The 21,115-nt window shown below is 41.1% G+C and overlaps 1 protein-coding gene across 1 annotated transcript in view; it reads left to right on the top strand.

Moving 5' to 3' along the window:
• FARSB (phenylalanyl-tRNA synthetase subunit beta) overlaps positions 1 to 17,745 on the top strand; it is a 36,826-nt gene extending 19,081 nt beyond the window's left edge. The window contains exons 16-17 of the mRNA XM_065844915.2: positions 2,399 to 2,551; positions 17,068 to 17,745. Coding sequence (XP_065700987.1) covers positions 2,399 to 2,551; positions 17,068 to 17,219 — 305 coding nt within the window. The 3' untranslated portion in view covers positions 17,220 to 17,745. The remainder of the gene's footprint in view (positions 1 to 2,398; positions 2,552 to 17,067) is intronic.
• The last annotated feature ends 3,370 nt before the right edge of the window (positions 17,746 to 21,115 follow it).

The following is a 21,115-nucleotide window of genomic DNA, read 5'->3' as shown; positions in this document are numbered from 1 at the left end:
TCCAAAATTGAACTTGCCTAACTCTGCAAACACTGCAGAATGTGGGGTTGTCCTCTCACATATGGAATGAGATTTCCTGTAGAAGGCTTACGTCATCAGACTGACTAATTTAATTTTATTATTTCATGATTTTGGCATGCAATTAATAATTTTAAAAGTATGGGTCAAAAGAGTACTGACATTAAATATATTTGAAATGGCATCTTGTAGTCATTCATGTGTGAATGGACCTAGCTCTTTTAAACACACTGGTTTTCAATAAAATACCTTCTTACGCAGAACTCAGGCTTACCCAGGTGAAATGAACACATTTCTCTTCAGACATATCTGGCAGAAAGGTTTGACGTACTAAATTAGCAAAATGTGTGCCAGATTGAAAATAACTAAATGGAACCAAATCTGGGCAGAAATGTTTCTTCTCAAGGCAGGAGGAAACGTGCTGATTTTGAGTGTGTTACACAGCATTTGCATGGTTAGCTTGTAACACTAGATAGGCACTTCTTGTAGGATAGTTATACTAGTTCAGCATAGAAATCATCGCTTTAAACCACCACTAACAGGGAATAATTCCCTTTCCCTTGCTGCAACAAAAGAAATGAATCCATTTCACCTCTGATCAGTGATCTTGGGGAGTCTGGGAAGCTGAGTACACGTTTAGCACAATTTACATCATTTGTGACTACAGCTGCTGCCTTGTTTTGAAGCATTTTTCCAAACTCTGGAAATGTTAGTTATATGCAGAAGAGAGTTTGGGATTTTTGTGAGGCTGAGAGACAAGTTTAAATGAGCAGGTGCCCCCTTTCAGACCAGCAAGTCATTTTTCTGAAGCATCTCTAATTGAGAGGGGGCAGCATACAACACTGCTTTATCTTCCTCTGCACTCTCTTGGCTCACATATTCCTAACCAGCTGCCCATCCTTTGGGTTGTTTTTCAGCAGCATCCCCAGGAAGTGCTTTGAAGGCTTAGAAATAAATATATATATATATATATATATATATATATATATATATATATATATAATTTAGGTTGACATACTTGGCAGGCTCACTTAAAAACCAGAATTGTTTCATGGCATGACACAAGAGATCTCTTAAGTGAGTTATGAAGAACTGAAACACTTCTAATATCCGCCAGCTTTTGCCTACAGTTCCTAATTCTTTATTTTTCTCTTCCTATTGCCTGTAGTGAGTGAACTTCTTGTGTTGTAATACTACTCTTTAAAGGAGTAAGTTTTATAACACAGCTTTTTGGAATGCTTGAAAATGCCTCCTTTTCACTACCAAGGATTTCTGCAGTTTAAAACACGAGGTATAGAAACTGTTCTGTATGTTTATTTCTGATGCTTTAGTTAAGAATAGTGATCTGAAGACACCACTGGCTATCTGAATAATAATGAAATTAAGATAGTTGTTAAAAATCCTGCTAGCATGACGACTCAAAAAAAAAAGGAAATCATTCTCCTGAATGTCTAGCCCAAAGAATGTACTGTCTTAGGGATGGGAAAAACATTTTTTGTTTTTCTGTTGCTCAATACAACCCAATAATAAGTTATCCACCATTCATGACTATATTACTGATTAGTATCTTAGTAGAGCTGGGAAACAGAGATGCATAATGATGGCACTGAACAGCCAGCGTGTTCAGACCAGTGATCAGATGTTGCATTTATTGATACTTTCTCTGTGGCCTTTTCTGTGTGGCTATTTTAACTTCAAGATTGGATTCTCCAGCATTACTTAACACTGCAAATTACTATAATGACAGGTAAAGATCCTGAGTGACGAAACACAGACTTACTGCTACAGTAAGTTCAGCTTTCAGTGGCTGTTGAAAGAACTTGCAGCTTTATTGCCAAGTTGCTGCACTAGAAGTTTTGAATGACTTCTGGCTCAAAAAGGCTGTGCTTTCATCTTTTGTATAGGCTCTTACTCCTGTATTTTGAAGTCCTTTTTAATCTTGGTAAATGTTTTCCTGTTTATGTTTTGACAGATTTTTTTTGTTACTAAATGGTTAGTTGGAGCAAAGGAACAAGATGTAAATTTAGTTTAAAAAGAAATCTCTAATTTCTTATGTGGCAGCTATTAACATTTCAGGGAACAGTCACCGAGAACCTGTCACTGTGTAGAAGATTCTGAGATTTAAAGCATCCTATGCCTTGGGCAGGAAACAAGGTTGTTAAATACTTCTCTACATTTCTGACTGTGAGAGTCCAGTGGGTTAAAGAAATCACATTATTTCCTCAGATTGTGACAGGTGTGTCAGCAAAGCCATTTTAAATACTCATTTCTCCTGTCAGCTGCAAATGCCTCACTGTACTGCAGAAGAAAACTGATGTAAAAGGCAAGGTTGAACGTGTGATAGTTTCCCAGATAACAGAATTGTTTCCTTCTTCTTCAGATGTAGGTGCAAGAAACTACAGGCATTTCTGTGCAGTTTATTACAACAAGAGCCCTGGGTTTGAGATTATCCATGGTTTGCTGGACAGGGTCATGCAGCTTCTGGAAGTACCACCAAATGAAGAGAATGGCTACACGATCAAGGCAGCTGAAGGTAAGACAGAGCCGCAATGTACAGCTCAAATGTTCCCCTACAACCTGAGGCAATTTTCTGGTTATTCTCAGCAACACACATTAGGAATTAATACTATTTATATGCTATCATACTGTGGTGTAAGTGAAAAGGCATTAACTGCATTCACTGATGGAAAGTGGGTTTGCTGTCTTTCTGTGAACTATTCTGAGTAGTTTCATATAAATTACAAGTTGGCAGCTTTTTAGGGAGACTTATAGTAAAGTGTATGCCATGAGCTTCATGGATTGTTTATAATTAATTAATCCCCTGATTGCAAGAGTAGGTAGGAATTCACTGAATTGATGAAAATGCCAGATACCTACTGTATTATCTTTGGCTAACAATGCCTGGAAAAGACAACCTCTTACACCTAATCTTTTAATTTAAAGCTTTATCTACAGCTTTTATTCATACGTACGTTCATATGAAGATATATGCCTTATCTATCTTTTCTTCAAGGAGCTGCTGTCTTTAAGTCTGAACCTGCTGCTTAGACAAGTAGTTGTATAACAGCCCTGTTCCTCTTCCGTACAGAGCAAGCTGCACATGAATTAAAAATACCATCCTTAAGTGCAAAATCTCCTCTGTGTATGTGCATACGCATGAAAGAGAGAAAGCAAGCAGGTTGACCCCATTACTTCATGGAGAGAGCGTAGGTTGATGCAAGAGAACAACATCAGCAGCTAATCTGTACTGGTACCTCAAATAGCAGTGTAGTAAATACAGTATAGAATAGCAAGACTGCAGGGGTAGCAGCTATGATTCTACTTTTATGTCATGCATTGGCGTTCAGAGATACAAGACATTGATTCAAATTGTCTCAGCTTGAAGAAGCACCTCCATTCTGCACATACTGGAACAAGCAGCACTGACAGAGTCCCTGACCGAGCTTGCCTATTCATAGAACTTTAATGAAAAATCGTTAGATGTCTCCCTGTTGCACAGAGTGCTGCCAAGATGCCAAACATAACCCTCTGACTAAGCAACCTCCTGGCACTTTAACACACATATGTCACTTTATCAAAAAACAAGAGAGAAATAAAGCGTCAAAGTAGTATTTTGCTCAGTATTGTTTAGGCAGAATTTGAACAGGTTTATTAGAATATTATTAGCAGGATTCCCAGTTTGACCAGAGAAATGTTTAAACGATTGTACCTCCTGCTGTAGTTCTGCGAAGCACAGAAGAGGTAATTGTACAGCTCCTGATTTGGAATGGGGAGAGAGGCTGGTTAGAAGATCTAGGAGCTGCATACTCAGCTCTCATTGAAGTCACACCAAAGTGTTAGTTCCCTTTTCAAAACCCTTCTATTGCTTGTTCTTGAATAGATGATGTGTTTGTTTTAGTACTGAAAATATTTGCAAGTGTTTTATATTTTGTACAGTAGTATTTCAATGATGTATGGCTGGCTCCAAGAAACTGGAAAAAAGATCAATAAATAATCCTAACACAGTGAAGAAGTTATTTCTATATACTAGTGCTGTTGAGTATTCCTGATGCCATGGGATTTGTAATGCCCATTCAGAATCCCTGCATTCCCATGACATTACTCCACAATGCATTTAGTGTAAAGGATGGATTATGCCTTGTCATATGCAATATATTACAAGCAGTTTGTGGGTTTTGGCTATAGAAAAAAAACCCACAAGTGCATACTACTTCCTGTTTCATCAGTGGTTCAGAAACTCTCCTGAAGTGGCGCATAGATTCCTGGCAGTTCTCCTGACATTGGAATTTAACCTTGGTGACACTGCAGGCGGCTGATACTCGAGTGCTGCAGCAAATGCAGTGTCACTGCACCAGCTTGCTTAACAGACCTGGACTGCAGAGATAGTTGGAAAATCAAAGTAGCTTGGGGGATTTTTAAAACTTGCTTTGCAATCTGTCAGTTAAGCATGTGTGAGCAAGAAATGAGAGAGTAAGGTCAATTGCTGAATGAAAAAAATACATACATCTTGTAACATCTTAAGAGACTGCAGCATAATGAAATAATCCAGAAGAACAGGGTAAGTTACTTCAGAAGCCTTAAACCAGGCTGTTACATATGGCATGGATTTTTAGATGCATCTTGATGGAGCACGCTCTTTTATTGCCTGTGCCAAATTAAAATTTGTACAGTGAGAAGTGGGTTTATCCTCTGATTTGGAAAGATCCTGGATACTTCTGAATGTGATGTTAAGCAAAACTTAATAGTAAGTAACACAGTGCAAAGGTGGGGTTTTAGTCCAGTTTGGTTTTTACCTTGTGTAACTGATTAAAATAGTTCTAGTGATTACTGGAAAACAATACAGGAAGGAAAAAACCAACCAAACAAAACCCAACCCCTCCCCCCCCCAAAAAAACCCAAATCAAACACAAAAGAAACTCACATTTTAAATGAGCAACAAAGGATAGATAGAGATGTATCGGGCACCTATTTGACTCTTGCAAATTCACTTTGAAAATCAAAATGCCTGTAGTATAGCCCTGTTTGGTCCATATGTGCAAATCACGGTTATTTAAGCTCCTTCTGTTCTACCAACACCCAAGTGCTCTGTGATTTGACCTTAAGGTCAGAGCCTTTCTGCCTTTATAGCAACACCTGTGAAAAAAGTACAGATGAGAGAAAATATGGGTGAAATTGTGATGTTCCCCCAGCCTTTGCACTACACTTTGGTGTAATCTGAGCTGGGTAATAAATGGAGAAGAGCTATTCAGAGCAGCCCTGAAGAAGAGAGGGGCTGAGTGACTGAATTCAAGGACTTCAACATACATTTAGCACTCAAGGCTTTTCAGTTTCTTAAAGTTACTAATGGAACCAATTTTTTTCATATTATTACCACTAAATGTACAAAATAAGAAAGTTTTAAAGACAGAATTCCAAAATTCTACCCATTGTTTTCAAATACACAGAATGGACTTTTTGAGATGTTAATAAATTCTGCAATTACTGGCCTAGAAAAGCATTTTGATTTTTTCTTTGTTTTATAGCATAGGCATCCATAATCCAATGTAAATTGAAAAGAATACAATTATTGCATCAATCCTCAAATTTCTGCATGCTCCATAATAAACATTTTTGCAAAAAATTATTGAAGTTTTAGCTGGCTCCATACCATTAATCAGATCTAAAGATCAGTATGGATGCGTATGATTAGAAGGTAAACAAAATAAAATCAAACAATAAGAATATGGCTAGAAGGAGCCCACATATTTGATCATATGTTGTCGGGTAATAAAATTATTTTTTAGTTCCCTTTAATTAGTTTTAGTTCCCTTGAATTGAAAACAAGAGGCATTCTGATAAGTATACTGGAAGGTATTAAAGTTTTAATCTCTGCAGGAATGGGTACAGCTTCTGCAACATTTTGGTCACCTTGTGCCTCTAGCTGGCCATCCAAAATGACTTTCTTCCAGAACTTGGGACCGTGATCACAGGAAGCGATGTTAATCATGGGATTTGGGTACACAGTAAAGTCTGTCTTAGGCTAAAAGGAGTGAAAAAAGGTTTAGTAGATACCGACATTATTGATTCTTGTGAATTTCACCTAACTCTTGGATTCTTATATATATTTTTTTGCTTTAAGTAAATGTTTGTACCATTCATTCTTTTAGGGTAATCAACAACTTAGTGAGGCTGAGAAGTCAGCTTGTTTGTGTTCAACGTAAACGTGTACCTAATAAATGCATACCAAGTCTGCCTTCCTTCAGTAATTGACAGTTGTCTTTCAAAAAAAAAAAAAGGACAATTTGCACTCCCTTCTTTTTACTGCCCTTATTTAATTAAATGAAAGGTGTGGTAAAGTGTAGAAAATTTTAATTCCACAGTAAATCATAGTAATAGCTTCTCATTTAGTAAGGTTTAGCTGTGAAATTAAGGGTGTAATAGTTATCTCCATAACTAAGAACATCAGTAAACATTTGCTTTTATGATAATAATTATACAACAAGCCACAGTCTAAATCTTCTTTTAAAGTTAACCTCAGTCCACAAGAGGAGGGAAGTCTGGGACTAATTCCGAGTTACATGGATAGAGCTGAACTGCAGCTGGAGATCAGTTTAAACTGGGAGACTAATACACACAGACATTTAGTACCCAGGCTGAACTTGGCATTATTAATACCTGTTTTATTTTAACAAACTGTAGCTTGATTGCTCTTAATGGGAATCCTGGCCTTTCAGTTGCCTGTCTTGGCAGCCATTGCATTGTTCGTGGATGTCAAGAATTGTGTATTTACTCATAGATAACTAAAGGAAATGTGCCAATTTTACGATGAAGCCTCCAAATATAATTTGTGACATACCAGAAGATAACAGTCAATTCTTAATGCATTTAATTGGCATTTGCAAATACTTACTTTATAGGGGATATTGCATCCTTGTAACTGTATTTATCTACCAAGCTTGTAATTTGAAAGGCTATAGTAAGATTGTTTTTATAACATCTATTTTCAATAAAAGCATATCAGCTGGTAACTGGCTGTATTCAGGTCCTCTGAATTTCACATTTACCAATTCCCAAATATTTTTTTTCTCACCCAGAATCAATTTAGATCATCCACCTTGGAACGCTGTCACCACATTAACATTTTTCTAGCATTGCAGAACTGCCAGTGTTGTTACTGTAAGTTAACAGCAGCAGGTGGGATATTTGCTTTGAGAATTGCACCATAATTCTGGTGCCTAAGACTCCCAGCATCTCAGAAGCATCCTCATCCCAGTGGATGTAACCACATTATTAATTCTGATTTTTTTTTTTTTCAATGCACTGGAAGGCACCTTATTATATACTCAAGAATACCCTTTTTTCCAAGATGAAAATAAATATTTATTAAAAACTTATACATTTGTCTCACACAGGGAGTTGAATGAGTCTTCTTAAAGTGTCTCCACCTACAATTTGTTTCCAATATTCTTAAAAATTTTTCTAATGCTGTCTTTGTTACCCGTCATTAATCTTTCTTAATTTATTCAGTTCCTTTGTGAATTTTCAGGCACTGTTATTAATCACATTTCACAAAGTGCAATTTATTTCTCTGTACATAGCTTTTCTGATTTTTCAGCCACTTTCACGTCAGTGCTAAGTGTGGACAGAGTTTGAAGCAAAAATCTTCCCAGTTTTGTTGTGAAACTAGTACTGCTCGTTTATCAAATAAATTGTTCTTGAAGACCTTCCACTCCTATTTTTCCATTTAGTTCCTCCCAGTCAATTTCATGAATTAGCAACACTAAAAGGTAAGGAGAGTTTTATTAAATCTGACTGATTTTGGTACTTTTAAATATATTACTGTAATTCTGCAAGGAATTTCAGTAGTTCCAGCACTATCCTTGCGACAGCTTAGTTACAAGTCATTTTGCAAAATCAGCTGTTTGTCACTAGTTTTTGTGGCTTTCCCAGTGTTGGCCACTACTTTGAGATCTAATGAATTTCTAATTAATTTCTCAGCCTTTTTTCTTCAGCAATTTTCCCTGCAGCATCAGGGGAGCTTAGTTTGAGTGAAGAACTAGAGTTCTAACACCTCAAAATGAAATTAAATTATCTAATAAAATGGATGTGGCGGCTCAATGTCCCTTTAATCATTTATTATCTCTCCTCTTTATTTATTTCCTACAAATACAGAACTTCAGATTTATAGGAACTAAATCCCTACAAACTTAGACCAGGTTTATTTCTGTCATATCAGGTATCTTCCCACACCAGTGTTGACGCATCAAATTTGGTTGTAACCATTTTAACACCCAGGAAAGTACCTGACAAGACATGAACCCAGCAAGTTGCTTATACTATTTGATTAGCCAAAGTGGGAGTCTACAGCGTCTGGAGTTTCCCCAGATAAACCTGATTTATCAAGATTTGACAGCACGCTGTAGGACAGGACACCTCAGAGGTGTCGTGCTGTTGCCCGTGATGCAGTTATGATAAGTGACACTGACACAATTTGTGACAAAACCCATAGTTTGTTTCTGGAAATCAGTCTCATTTCATTAGTTCTGTGTTATACAGTTGATTCTATTATGAAAAAAGAGCCTATCTGAAGTGAGTTTGAGGAGGGCTTTTTCTGTTCCTGTGGTTATTTCAGCTCTTCATCTGAAAGTTTCTTCCCAGTACCCTTCAAATATAATCTGTTTGCACAAGCCTTATCCCCCTGCCCAAAAAAAAGGTGTCTCAGGTAGAGGAAAAGCACATTACTTTAGCACCGCACAGGACAATAGAAGGTTGGACAGGCTTAGACTTCTGAGCCTTTTAAACCCTCATCACCAAATTATGTTTGACATGTTTTTTTCCCCACATATGAAATGAAGAAGTTCAATGGGAGAACAAAGATTATATTTGTTTCTCAAATTCAGAATATTATTCCAGATGAGAAACTCTTCTGAATTGGTTCAGAAGTAGGTTTCCTTTAGTGTAACAGTGGGAGGAGAAATCTGTGGTAACTGCAGAAGTGTTTGGGGAAGGGTGTCAAGTCAACTTGTAAAGAGACACAGGCCATCTTCTCGTTTTGCAAGCAATAACTAATAAAGATCACGATGGTTTTCTTCCCATCACAATTTGTTCTGACAGATTAGGGATGCTCCAAGAACTAGCAGCATTTCTCCTGACAGGCTTTTCATTTTCTACCAGTTTTCTTCTACTACCAGAACCATCTAAAACATCGGCATTTGTGTTCCTAAGCTCAGGGCGTTCATTTCTTCTCCCTGACATTAAATCTTTGCTCTTCTGCCGTTCCTTTGCTGGAGAGGCCTCTTCAGAGTTTAATTATTTTCCCACTCCAAAGGCAACTATCTTTTTAAATCATACATCATAAATCTAACAGATAAAAATCTTCCTTGCATCAACAGTTTTAAGCGTCTGGCACAGCTGACATTATGTAACCTAGAATTAGGTCATTTCCATTTTTTCTATCTCCTTACATTTTAAAATAGAAAATTATTTCTTAATCATAAACTATATTTTCACTGTCGCAAAGACATGATTTGTCCAAGCCAGCAGCAAATGGCACATGTTGTATCTCCGGGCAGGGGCAGCGATGGGAGTGGTGAGAGCCAGGGTGTGGGTCTGGCTGCACCGGCTGCTCTGCTCAAGCGCTACATTTCATCCTTTGGCTCTGTTTTCACCTCTGCACACTCGCTATGGCCAGAGACCACCTAAGCGTCTTCATGCTTTCATTTGCCCTATCATATTAATGCTATCAGTTGTGATCATGTTGAATATATAGCTCGTGGTTCAGCAGTTCTCTGATCTGGTTTGATTTTTGAACTGTGATATGGAGGCAGAGAGGCAGTGCTTCAAAATTAATCTTACATACATTTTCTAATATTTATTTATGCAATTGAATTTTGAACAAGAATTTACAAGATTTTGGCTCAAACATTTAGATCAAGATGAATGCAGGATCCTAAGATTAGTATTTCTGTTGCCTGTGGTGGAGGACTTGACTTTACCTTTTACTTTTCTTTGTTGTGTATGTATTAGAAGGCCGTAGATAAAAAAGAAAAGGTGCAGACTCAACCTAGTCCATGCACTGGCACAGAACTGTGTTGTTTGGGTCCAGAAGCAGAGCAGCATATTGGTTTTAGACCCGCTATTGCTTCTGGTCCGGGCTGGCTCCCACGTGGCCAGTTGGGGCATTTCTGTTCCCAGTGCTGCAGAATCAGTCACAAGGCACCAGTTTGCAACAGGAATCGGAGCTGCAAACAGTGTGTGATTAACAGTTGCAGTGGCTGCTGAGATCCATCGTTTAATTATGTATTATTCCGTGCTAGTTTGTCAGGTCTTTTTCTAAAAGGCACGAAATGTGGTAGCTGGGAAAGCGCAACATTAGGTGTGTGTTATCTGTCCTGGCAAGTAACGTCAAGTCACTGGGAGGGGAGGACACCTTGGTCTGGGACATGGAGTGAGTAAACAACATGCAAACTAAGCATGACATACTAAGGTAGACTTGCAGATTGATTTAGTGCAGGTTCTTGTTATTCTCTAATGCTTGTATGAAAGCAGAGCCTGAAAGCTGAAGTCTGTTGCCTTACCGTGTGTACACAGAGTATGTTATACCCCCTACCATAAAGAATATGGTCTGTTTTTTCCTAGTTTCTGACAAATTCTGATGTTTGCAAGGATGAATTATTCCTTGAGCTATTTAAAGAGGGATAAAAACAGTCATGGAACAGAAAGATGTTAAGTGTTTTAGTATTCAAAATTTTGTGTTCTCTAACTCAAATGAACTAGCAAGATCTTAAAAAGAAAAAAGCTTTATTTGGGATTAGGAATTCTCTAATTTTATAAATAGCTGTGACACAATATCAGCTTAGTTTTGTGACTTTTAGACAGGACAGAGTATAACATTTCAGATAAGTCTGATAAATAAGATAAAATTGGTCTAAAAAATATTAGCTGTGTAATAGTAACTCTGCAGTGCAGCTAAACTCTGGTGTAGAGTTGCTGTTTCTCACACCTGCCACACAGATGCAAATTTATTGAGCTTTAGACACAAATACTGATTTCCAGAAAAATACATGAAATGTGATTTTTTTCTTAAGTTTCCCACTCAAGACAAGCATTTCTGTACGCATTATTTAAGCAGCCACCCCGATACTCCAGCACTGAATACATGAAATCCTGTTATCCAGATCAGTGACCCAGAATGTCTGCCCTCCCTAGCCTCAGCATCCTCCCAAGTATTACCTTCCATTAGGGAAGGCAGGAACACTGCGATTTTACACAAATAATCTTAAGTATCTGACACTACTGTAATTCTGAGAATAACACAGGCGAATGAAGAGGAACTTCAAACCTGTTACATTCATGAACCACTTCCTGACATCCAGCAACACCAAACGTCTGTTAAAGCTCCTGGGACATTCTACAGCAAGACTAAAAAACAAATCTAGCCTAAAAGGCCATGTTGGTTCCTGTTCTCAAGGGAAACGAAGGAAAGGATTGCTAGTTACACCAGTCCCCAGCTCATCACCGCAACTTGAACGTGACTAACAACAGTTCTGTGTGGGCCCAAGCAGTATTGTGATTATTTCCACACTGTTTATAGTAAGTTTGTATTTGTAGAACAGTATCATTGATCCCTAAATAGTCTTAAATATAGTCAAATACAGAATAGTATATATTCAGCTGTAAAGTTGTGTATGAGGGTTCTTAAAATGGACAACTTAGTTTTTCCTCACACCCTCTCCAAGATACAAGTTAGTGAAACTGCAGCCATTGACTTAGTTGTAACACAAGAAGATGATTAATTGACTGACCACTGCAAATCTGTGGATGATTCTCCACACCCCCCAGCCTCACTGTCTGCACAAGGACACTTACATTCAACTCTGGTTTTGAATATCCATTGTACCAGTGCAGGTAAATAATTGATTGTCCCTTTACCCTCTGCTGCTATGCCCTGTATGTGGAGGCTTTTGAAAAAAACATAGGAAGAAATCAGAATTAAATATGACAGAAATTTAGACAGAAGGAGGAGGATATTGGGGATAAATGTTAAGGCGCTTACCTTAAATTTGATTGTACTGATTTAAATTTCCTGACATGTCATTACAGTTGGGTGTGGTCTGGGGAGTGGAGGTTGTTCTGGCACAGCTTTATTCAGGAGTTACAAACCAGGAAAGTACTGTCAATAGTCCCACTGATCCCAAAGTGTGGGTTTTCTGGACATGACAATGTATGGGCGAAGAACTGCTGACAACATCCAACTCAATCAAGCAATTGGTCTGTCTGTATGTTCCAAAAATCATGCAAAATTTGACATGTCTGTGATTTTAAAAGGTAGCTGAAGGTGAAGCATCTCATAACAAGACACGATTTTGAGGCTGCTGTTGCTTTGCATAAGGTTGTGGGAGCCTGTGTGCATGGGCAGCTGCCTTTCAAAATACTGACTGGTCTGACAGTGTCCTGTAACTTTGCATTTGAGCCCATCTGCCAAAAGAAGGAATTAGTCAGAAGTGTGAAGAACCTGATCCTAAAAAGAAAAACATCATCCAGCCCCACAACACTGAATTCCATCCAATGTAGCACAGGTAAAATACTTGCCCAGGTGAGTCAGGGCGGGGTAGTGAAAGGGCAGCTGGAGTGACTGAGGGGATGGAGAATTAAGATGAAAGACTTCAGAGGCCAGCTGAGCTCTGCTCTATTACCTTCTTAAGCTTCAGCTTCCGATGTTCCTTCAAATTATAGGAACAAACAAGTGGGTTTCAAGGCTTAGTGCAACTGTATGGCTGTAATACTGCTTTAATCTATTTCTCTTTGAAAAGGAGGGAGAGTAAGGCAGAGAAAAGAAACTGTGCAAGGTGTTTGACAACAAAGAGTGCAGAGACCTTTGAGCTCTTTGAGGGTCAATTAGCCAGAAAACTTGCTAAAGACTACATGCTCTATTGGATTATTGGCCAAAGAATTAGCCCAAAGCAATCAAAGTGGCCCCATTGCCTGGCTACAGAGAGGCAATTACAGATTTTGAAGACATGCTACAGAAGCTGTAATTAGAGATATTATTTCTACATCACTGAACACTGGAAATTAAATTCTTACTTGCAGCCATGAGAAGTAGCTTTTTTCTTTCACTCGCTTGTAGTATATCAGCGCAGTACATGGCTGGCTTCGGCGTCTCCTTTACAGACACATATTGTATTTCACACCCTCCCCCCTTCTCATAACTACCAGTTATAACATTGACACATTGGGAGGTGGATTTCCATCACTAGACCTTCTGGCTTCCTCTGGCCTTATGTAGGTCTCTATCAGCAAGGACAACGCGATCTCTGACTGCATTTTGAGGTGAAGTTTATGAGATACTATTTGTGTGCAGAGCAGAAAGGATTAACTATATCAACAGTGTTAAATATGTTATCCTTAAGATGGATGGTATAGTAAACTACAATTCTGAAATTAATTTTGGCTGTCACTGTACTTGATAGTACAATCAACCAGACCTAGAAAAGCAGCCTTTCAATATAATTACACCAGCAGCAAATGCAACCCCTTCCTAGCGCACCTGCTGCTGCTGCTGGTGCCTCCAGGGGTGGGTTGGTGGCTCCCTGACTAGCACAGGCTCTCTTCAGGCAGACCATGCTCTTCACCACCATACCCTTCTTGAGGATATTGCATGCATAGGCAGGACAAACTCCACTGTCAACTTTTAACTCCTGCTCAAAAGCTGTGGTCACAGCTGCTGACTTTTCAGGGAAAGTGCCCTTTGCACTCCTTTTGGCATCAAGACTTCATTGAAGCTTAAGAGTGCAGGTCTTCGGTTTATGGTGCAATTCATTCAGACGAGATAACAATGTTTGTATGTTTTGCTGATTCTCCACACATGCAAGTAGCATAAACACATGTCTTTCATACAGCCTCAATTCTCAGTCTGGAGTTTTATAATTTACTTCAAGAATTGACATGATAGTCCAGTCCATAACACATGCACTGCTAGAAGTGTATAACACCATTGCTGTTTGCTTGATAATACAAGAAACACGCAAATCAGGAAAAAAAAATCCTTACCTTTGTTTCCTGGTAATTTTGGCAAATCCTTCATTTGCTGTCCTGCTCTGTGGGTTGCTCAGGTCCTCCTGCAACCCATGGTTGTCCTCAGCACAGTGAGGTTCTTCCAGCTTAGGTCTCCTTTTCTAGTCATGGTCCGTCAGTCAAAGCGCTCCCCCTGGCTACAAAATGCTCATTTCTTCTCCTGCAACCCACCTTCTTCTCAGATTTTTCTGGTTTCTTCTGAGTTTTGTCTTTCTTTATGTGCTTCCCTTCCGATGTCTGATTTTTTTTTTATCTGAAGTTTACATCTACATCAAATTCTGGTGCCCTGGCAGAGACACACAGACCAGCACCCCCCAGTCTCAGGCACGAGCCAGCCTCCTTCCCTTACCGTGGGAGGTCAAAGGGAGGGTCACCTGTGGGGTGCAGTCTGGGGGCCCTTTTCCAGGCAGGAATACACTTTGAAGTATTTGATAGTGCAGCCAGTTATCATAAATAATAGTTTCCTTATTAACCAGAGTTCATAAACTCTCTGTAAACCTATTCTTCAGCTCATGTTTCTTTGGTGCAATAGCTAAGTGTTGGCTGAATGGATGGGACCCCTAAAGCTTTTAACAGGTTATTTCATTTTTATTTGCTTATTATCTGATCTCTTCCAGTCATGGAATAACACCTGCCAGTGCTGTGCCTGCACAGCACCATGCATGCTAGTGAGTGCACTGGGAAATAACCGGCATTTCAGGGTTAGTCTAACTAGAAATGGAGATGTGATTTGAGGGCCCTGCTTCCTGCACTGTGGGGAGCCAAGTGTTCCCCCTCGATATTCATCGTGTATTTACCTCTTCACTTGCAAGGAAGTGCAAAGCAAAATAAAGAACATCATGGTCCAGCAGTGGTTGCTGCATACGAGATGAAAAATGTGGCTGAGTGCCTAATGCACAGCCTGGAGCGGCATATCCAGCGGTATATCCAGTGCCACAGGGAATGTATGGTCTCACGGTCAGGGCTTCAGCCAAAGCTGCAGCGTGTCCCCCTGCCCCCCCGTCCAGGTGACAGCCACCACTTCCCTCCCTCCCGCTGTGACTCACTGCTTCGGTTCACTTGTAATGTGAAGCTGTGCTGTCGGCTCATGGAAAAAGGGGATAAATTTTATTGGTGTTAAGATTCTAGCTAACATAACACTTTATGCCATAAGCATTAAGCTATTTTGTACTTTCCAACATAATGTGTCATGCATTCCCATCAGTTCTCAAAATTTATCACAAATGCATCTTATTTAGTTACATGCCAGGCAACATCTGCTGAAGTTAACCTTCTAGGGTAGACCAGTAGTGGTGGATGTGAGGGTCAGGTAAGGCTTCGAGACCCCAATTGCCAGTCCACCTTCTGCCCAACTTCTCACTGGGAGACCGACTGCTGGTGATGGCTCGATAGCCAAGCATTTCGTGTGCCTGGAAACATAACACGGTTTCACACATCGGGAAGCGCCACAGACCTTGGAAACTGCCTTTGACAAACTGACTGGGTGCAGTATTATTTTAGACCCCATCCAGATGTCCAAAACAAGTTTGAAAACAGTTAAGTCTCATGATATAATTGAGTCTAAATGTGCAAGAAGATAAAGTAACTTTCCCAAGGCTACACACAAGGCGACTCAGAAGAACAGACAAATCAGACTCTCAGCTTTTTAACTAACCATATTGTCAAAGCTCTTTTTTTTTCCTATAGTTTTATAGCAGGGTATCATGCCAGCATTATTAACTTCTGCTTGGTTCTTGCTCTTGTGCCAATTTAAGCTTACAGTCAAGTTTCTAAAAGAGTCTCATTGTGTGCTGCTCACATCCATGGTACAATACCAGCTTTATTCAGAAATAGGACAGCCCTTACCACTAACTACAAGGCTACTTTATTTTTAGATTATGTTTTCACCCACAATCTGCAGAGTGATCTGCATGTGTGGCATTTGTTTGTTTTCTAAATTTGTTTCATCAAGTTTTATTTTAACACTTGTTTTCGATAGTGCATCTTGGCAGTGGCAAGTGTCTGTATGGCTGGAGTCACGTGCCAGAAACAGCCAGGGGCTGCATAATGTCACTTTTGTGTGCCCCGTGTGAGTAGTTGGTTTGCGCTGGTAGCTAAAACTGGAACTGGGTGATTTAAAAGATACTGATTCCCAACGCTTTTTGAAACAGCCTTTACATAATGTTACTGTGATCATTTACTACTGCCATCACATTTCACAAGACAGCCAAAACTGAGGTACACATTTAAGTTAATTTGCCCTTGCAGCGAGTTGGACAAGAAAAAGATCTAATTACTGACCTTATTCTTGTAGCTGCAAGTCATGACTACAAACCTCACAGGAGACACTTCTGAAATGAACTAAATGAACTATTTCCACTGGGGAGATAACGAAGAATGTATCTCTGGGCCTGACCACCAGTGATCAGTGTTATGAAGATGTTCCTGAGGTTTGAGGTTAATCTGGCCCTTTATTGCCTTTATTAAATAGCAACTTGTAAACACAGTAAGACATCCTGGTCTGGTCCTGAACCTTGAGTAGGATTTGAAGCAACCAGAGAGTAAGTTGCCATTAGGAAATTGTTGCAGTTCTTTAGCAGGAGGCAGAGGATGCCAAAGGGCTTACTTACCCCTTAGATGACAGCAAGCTTTATTTTCTTCAACGGAGTAAGGTGAGAAACATTCAGGTGTTAAATAACCAAAGCCTGCAAAAGTTCTTCATTTCAGTATTCCTCTGACTTACCTGTGCTAATTTCTGTTACAGGACTAACTTAGTCAAAACAACTGGAGTGTGAAAAATGCCAGCACTTTGGGCTTCACATTTTATTTTTAACTCAAAGTGTGTCCTCATTCCCTATCAATCATGACAACTGTTAATGCGAGAAAGTGAGAGCCGCTTCTTAGCATCTCAGCACAGAAAAGGGTTTAATACTGAGAGCTTTGTTCTCCATGTTAAATGCCTATTGACTTCTTTAGCCCAGAGAAATATTGATTTTTCTCTCACTTTCTTTACAGGCTCTGCTTTCTTTCCTGGTCGCTGTGCTGAGATCTTTGCCAAAGGTCAAAGCATTGGGAAACTTGGAGTCCTACACCCCGATGTTATCACCAAGTTTGAGCTCACCATGCCGTGCTCTGCCCTGGAGATCAATATCGAGCCCTTCGTGTGAAGACGGGGCTTTTATCCTCCTGCAGCCATTCGCTGTCACATGCAGCGCCCTCTGCTCCTCTGGCTTTCTCTGCAGGGGATGTCCACTTACACTTTTATTTTCCAATAAACTAGAAAAACAGAGCCTGGCTCCCTGGATAAATATGTTCCTTACAGCGCAATTTGGCTAGCTCGTAAGAATGTGGCATCTCAGTCTAGACTGTGCCCTCAGTATTTTTAAAGGGCAGGGGGAGGAAGAAACAAGTTGGGTAAAAGCCCGGCGTTCTACAAGAGAAATGTAATGGCAGAGCACATGATTAGTTTTCAAAATCAGAAATGTTCCACAGACACAGCTTCATACTGTAACTGATTATGGCTGCATAACAGGAATCTCATTCTTTTCTTATTGCATGAAATAAGGTAATTGATTAGAGCAAATGTTGAGTGAATGTGAGCAGAACTAAGGAGTTGAGCTTTTATTCTGTACGGTTGTCATGTGCTCATCAATGGCTGGGGGAGCAAAATAAACTTGTTTCATGAAAACCAGAGATATTTTGTAAGCAAGATGTGTGTAATATCTGCTTCCCTACTCCAGACATAACTGTTGATCCTTTATCATTCTAAATTCAGAAAGGGGAGGGGGTGGAATTAAATTTTGTCATGGTTGATGTAAGCCTAGTGGTTTTTGAAGCTCCAAACCAAATTGGGGAAATTCATTTAAGAGCATATGCCAGTGGTCTTTTGCATGAGGAGCTGAAAAATATCAAAGCCTTTGTCCGACTGAGGCTGGCATGTGTGTCTGCAGAAGTCAGCACGGTCCTTGTGCTCGCCCAGCCCCACCACTGGCTTTCTGAACCCAGCTGCGCAGCAGGGACCATGCGGCTTTTGAGCTGTTTTTACCTTCTTGCAGTCCTGCCACTGACAACACAGGAGACCCTCTCGTGTGTCAGGCTGTTCGCCTGGGTGGCTTTTCTGGCAGCAGGTACGTCACAGCCCGGGGCGTTGTGCCTCTGCTTCTGGGAACCGAGACCCCCCATCCCGCACGGCGATGCCTGACACATCCCTCCTGCTGTCACGTCACTGGGTGGGTGGCCAGCTCAGTGCTCCTCAGCAGGCCTTTTGCCAGCTCGCTAACAAAGCTGTCTGTCCCTCACTTGCAATATTATAGCCATCGCTAATGCTGCAGGCTGGCAACAGCGAGTATTTTGCATTGGGCCAATGTGCTGTGGTTCGTTTCTGTTGGGAGAGCCAGACAGGCCCTGATCCCAGGAGGGGACCATCCAGGGGTGGACACCTGTGTGATGCTGGAGAAAAGTGATACAATTCTGAGCTCACAGATGAGAGAGATGTGCAATGGCGTCCATGAGGTCAGCTCGTGGTTACAGGAGCTGCACGTCTGCACAGACCCTATCGCTGGGCCCATGGTGGCTTCTCAGTGGTAGCCCTGTCCATAATCTCAACAGGTGGGAGGGCTACAGGCAAGGCTTTTTGGTGCAACTGTTAATCCAGTATGAAAAATGCACTACAGTTACCCATCTGGAAACCCTACAGTTCCCCTCAGATGGACGTGTGGATTTTAATTATCTCTGCATGACAGACATGAAATGAGAATGTAGCTGTTGCCATACGTTGCACGACTGACTCCAGTGCCCACAGAGAGTGAGAAAACTGCAGCTCACATTTTGAAGTCTTCCCAAGGGATTAGCTGTCTTGCCATTTGCAGGATATAGCTCTCCATGATGCCTACATAACTGTAACCAAGCAAGCTCGCAGTGTGGGAAGCAATCTGTAACACAGATGGTAAGTATTAAACCCCCCTGTTTATTAGTGTGTCATGCATGGGGATTAGGACGACAATAAGGCAGATTTGCATTTCAGCTGAGTACAGCCATATTTGCATGCACTAAGTATATTTGTCTACACAAGATTTTCCTGACTCTTTGGGTGTCCTAGTCTTCTTGTGAATTTACTGTCCTTTGAGTGTAAAGAGTAGATAAGACTGGGACTAATGGCTTGAGCTGCAGTGGTGTATGTTGCAAGCTTTTTTGGGATCACTTCTTCTCCTTTTTCATACCATTTGCCCGTGTGCCGGTAGCTAAGTGCTCCACAAATGGGACGTCAGCTGTGTCCTGGGAAAGTAGCATTACTTGCTATAAGTCGAGGATGAGAATCGAGAGAAAGGTTAAAAAGCCTCTTCGGAGCCACCGACCCCTCTCGCAGCCAGACGCGGTGCCAGCAGCCTTGCAGAGGCTGCTGTAGCTCTGAAATTCAAGCTTTGCTGTAGTGCTGTGCTCAGGATTAGCTGTGAATCCTGACGAGTGGGACACTTCATACTAATCTAGCAGATTTATTGCAGAGTGTTGTCTTTCATAGCCCCAAACCAATTATCTGATATTTACAGCTTGCTCATAGCTGTATTCAATAATCAAGGTATCTAACACACATCTTTGTGCTACAGAGAGCCACCAGCAGCATTGCTCTTTTGCTTTACTCTTTGCTGTAGCAATGGTCTCTGGCAAAGAAAATATTGCCTGCTGATGGTGCTGACCTTTGAGCAATTTTCGAATATCTCTTTAACCCTGAGCATTTAAGGAAGAGTTGGAAGTTAGATTTTTCACTAGTAGTCCCCAATTATTAATTACTTTTGGCCTGCTCCTGCTGGCTGTGGGTGCTGGGTCATCACTTGGGATCTCAGCATGAGCCCAAAAGGCAGGAGAGCTGGTGACAGAGAGGTCAAAGCCCATTTTAACATGCTATCTTGTGCGTCTGCTGGGTTCATTTCAGCTGGACGTAGGGACTGACTTCTGGGTTTGTCCTTCGGCGTTGCAAAGGTGCTTTTCAGAACAGCTCGATCGCTGAGAGCCCAGCTGCAGGTCCAGCTGTGGGTCCTTGTCGCTGTTACCTACAGGTGTTTATGTGAAGGTGACACTTGGAACTGTTTCCATCTCCGGCTGGTAGCATCCTTGCTTGCAATTTAAATCAGTGTGAGTTTGGCAGGTGAGCATGGAACAGGCAGAGCAAAGCCCAGGGTGCAGCCAGGAGGCTGCAGGGGAATCTGGGCCCCAGGCACATGTGACACCTCTGACCGCCCGGTGACCCTGAAACCGAGCCCTGCGTGAGGGCAGGCGAACGGGGACAGCAGCAGGTCATGGTCACGGCCATGGGCACGGCAGGAGCACGGTCCCGCTGTGCTGAGGCAGGAGCAGGAGCTGGGTGGCTGCAAACCAGGGTCACATTTCAGCGGGTTTTGGCAAATGTGCCAAATCCCACCTGCTGCCGAGTCGCACTTCCATCCTGGTGAGAGGTGTACCCACATTTCCTAACTTCTGCTTGCAGCAGGCACTAGAAGGGTTAAAACTGAAACTGAGAACATTTTCTTCCATCCCCTAAACTAAATCATCAGCACCCAGAAAAGCAGCCTGCACGCTTACTTGCAGTTTTACATAGAAACCTGGACGGATTAGGAGAGCGGGGTCATGACAAAATTACTGCTGGAAAATGAAAACAGGCAAATTCAGATGCCCTGCGACAGGAGGAAGCCTGGTTGGGCACCATGTGCCCAGAACACGGTTTGCAGAGCCAGCACATCAGGACGAGGCAGCCTGAAGGCAGGACAGAGCGGGCTACGCTAAGAGTGAGATGCCTGCTGCATCCCTCTTGGCAGCATAACAAAGGAAATTTAGAAAAAGATTGTCTCGGCACCACTCCTCTGGCTGAAGAAGGCCACAGGATGGAGAGCTGGAGTGCTGGACCAGGTTCTACAGGGCAGGACTGAGAAGTCAACAGCCCAGGCTTCAAGGCTGATGCATCCATAGCTGGAAATTATCTCCTACCCCGTTCACATCAAAAGCAGTGTTTTACTTTGAAAAATGAGCACACGTTCTCAAGAGGATTCAGTTGATGCCTTTGTATTAGTGA

This window comes from Patagioenas fasciata, chromosome 9 (assembly GCF_037038585.1).
Source record: "Patagioenas fasciata isolate bPatFas1 chromosome 9, bPatFas1.hap1, whole genome shotgun sequence".
NCBI lineage: Eukaryota > Metazoa > Chordata > Aves > Columbiformes > Columbidae > Patagioenas > Patagioenas fasciata.
The sequence above is the reverse complement of the archived record's forward strand: the minus strand, read 5'-3'. Positions and strand labels throughout refer to the sequence as shown.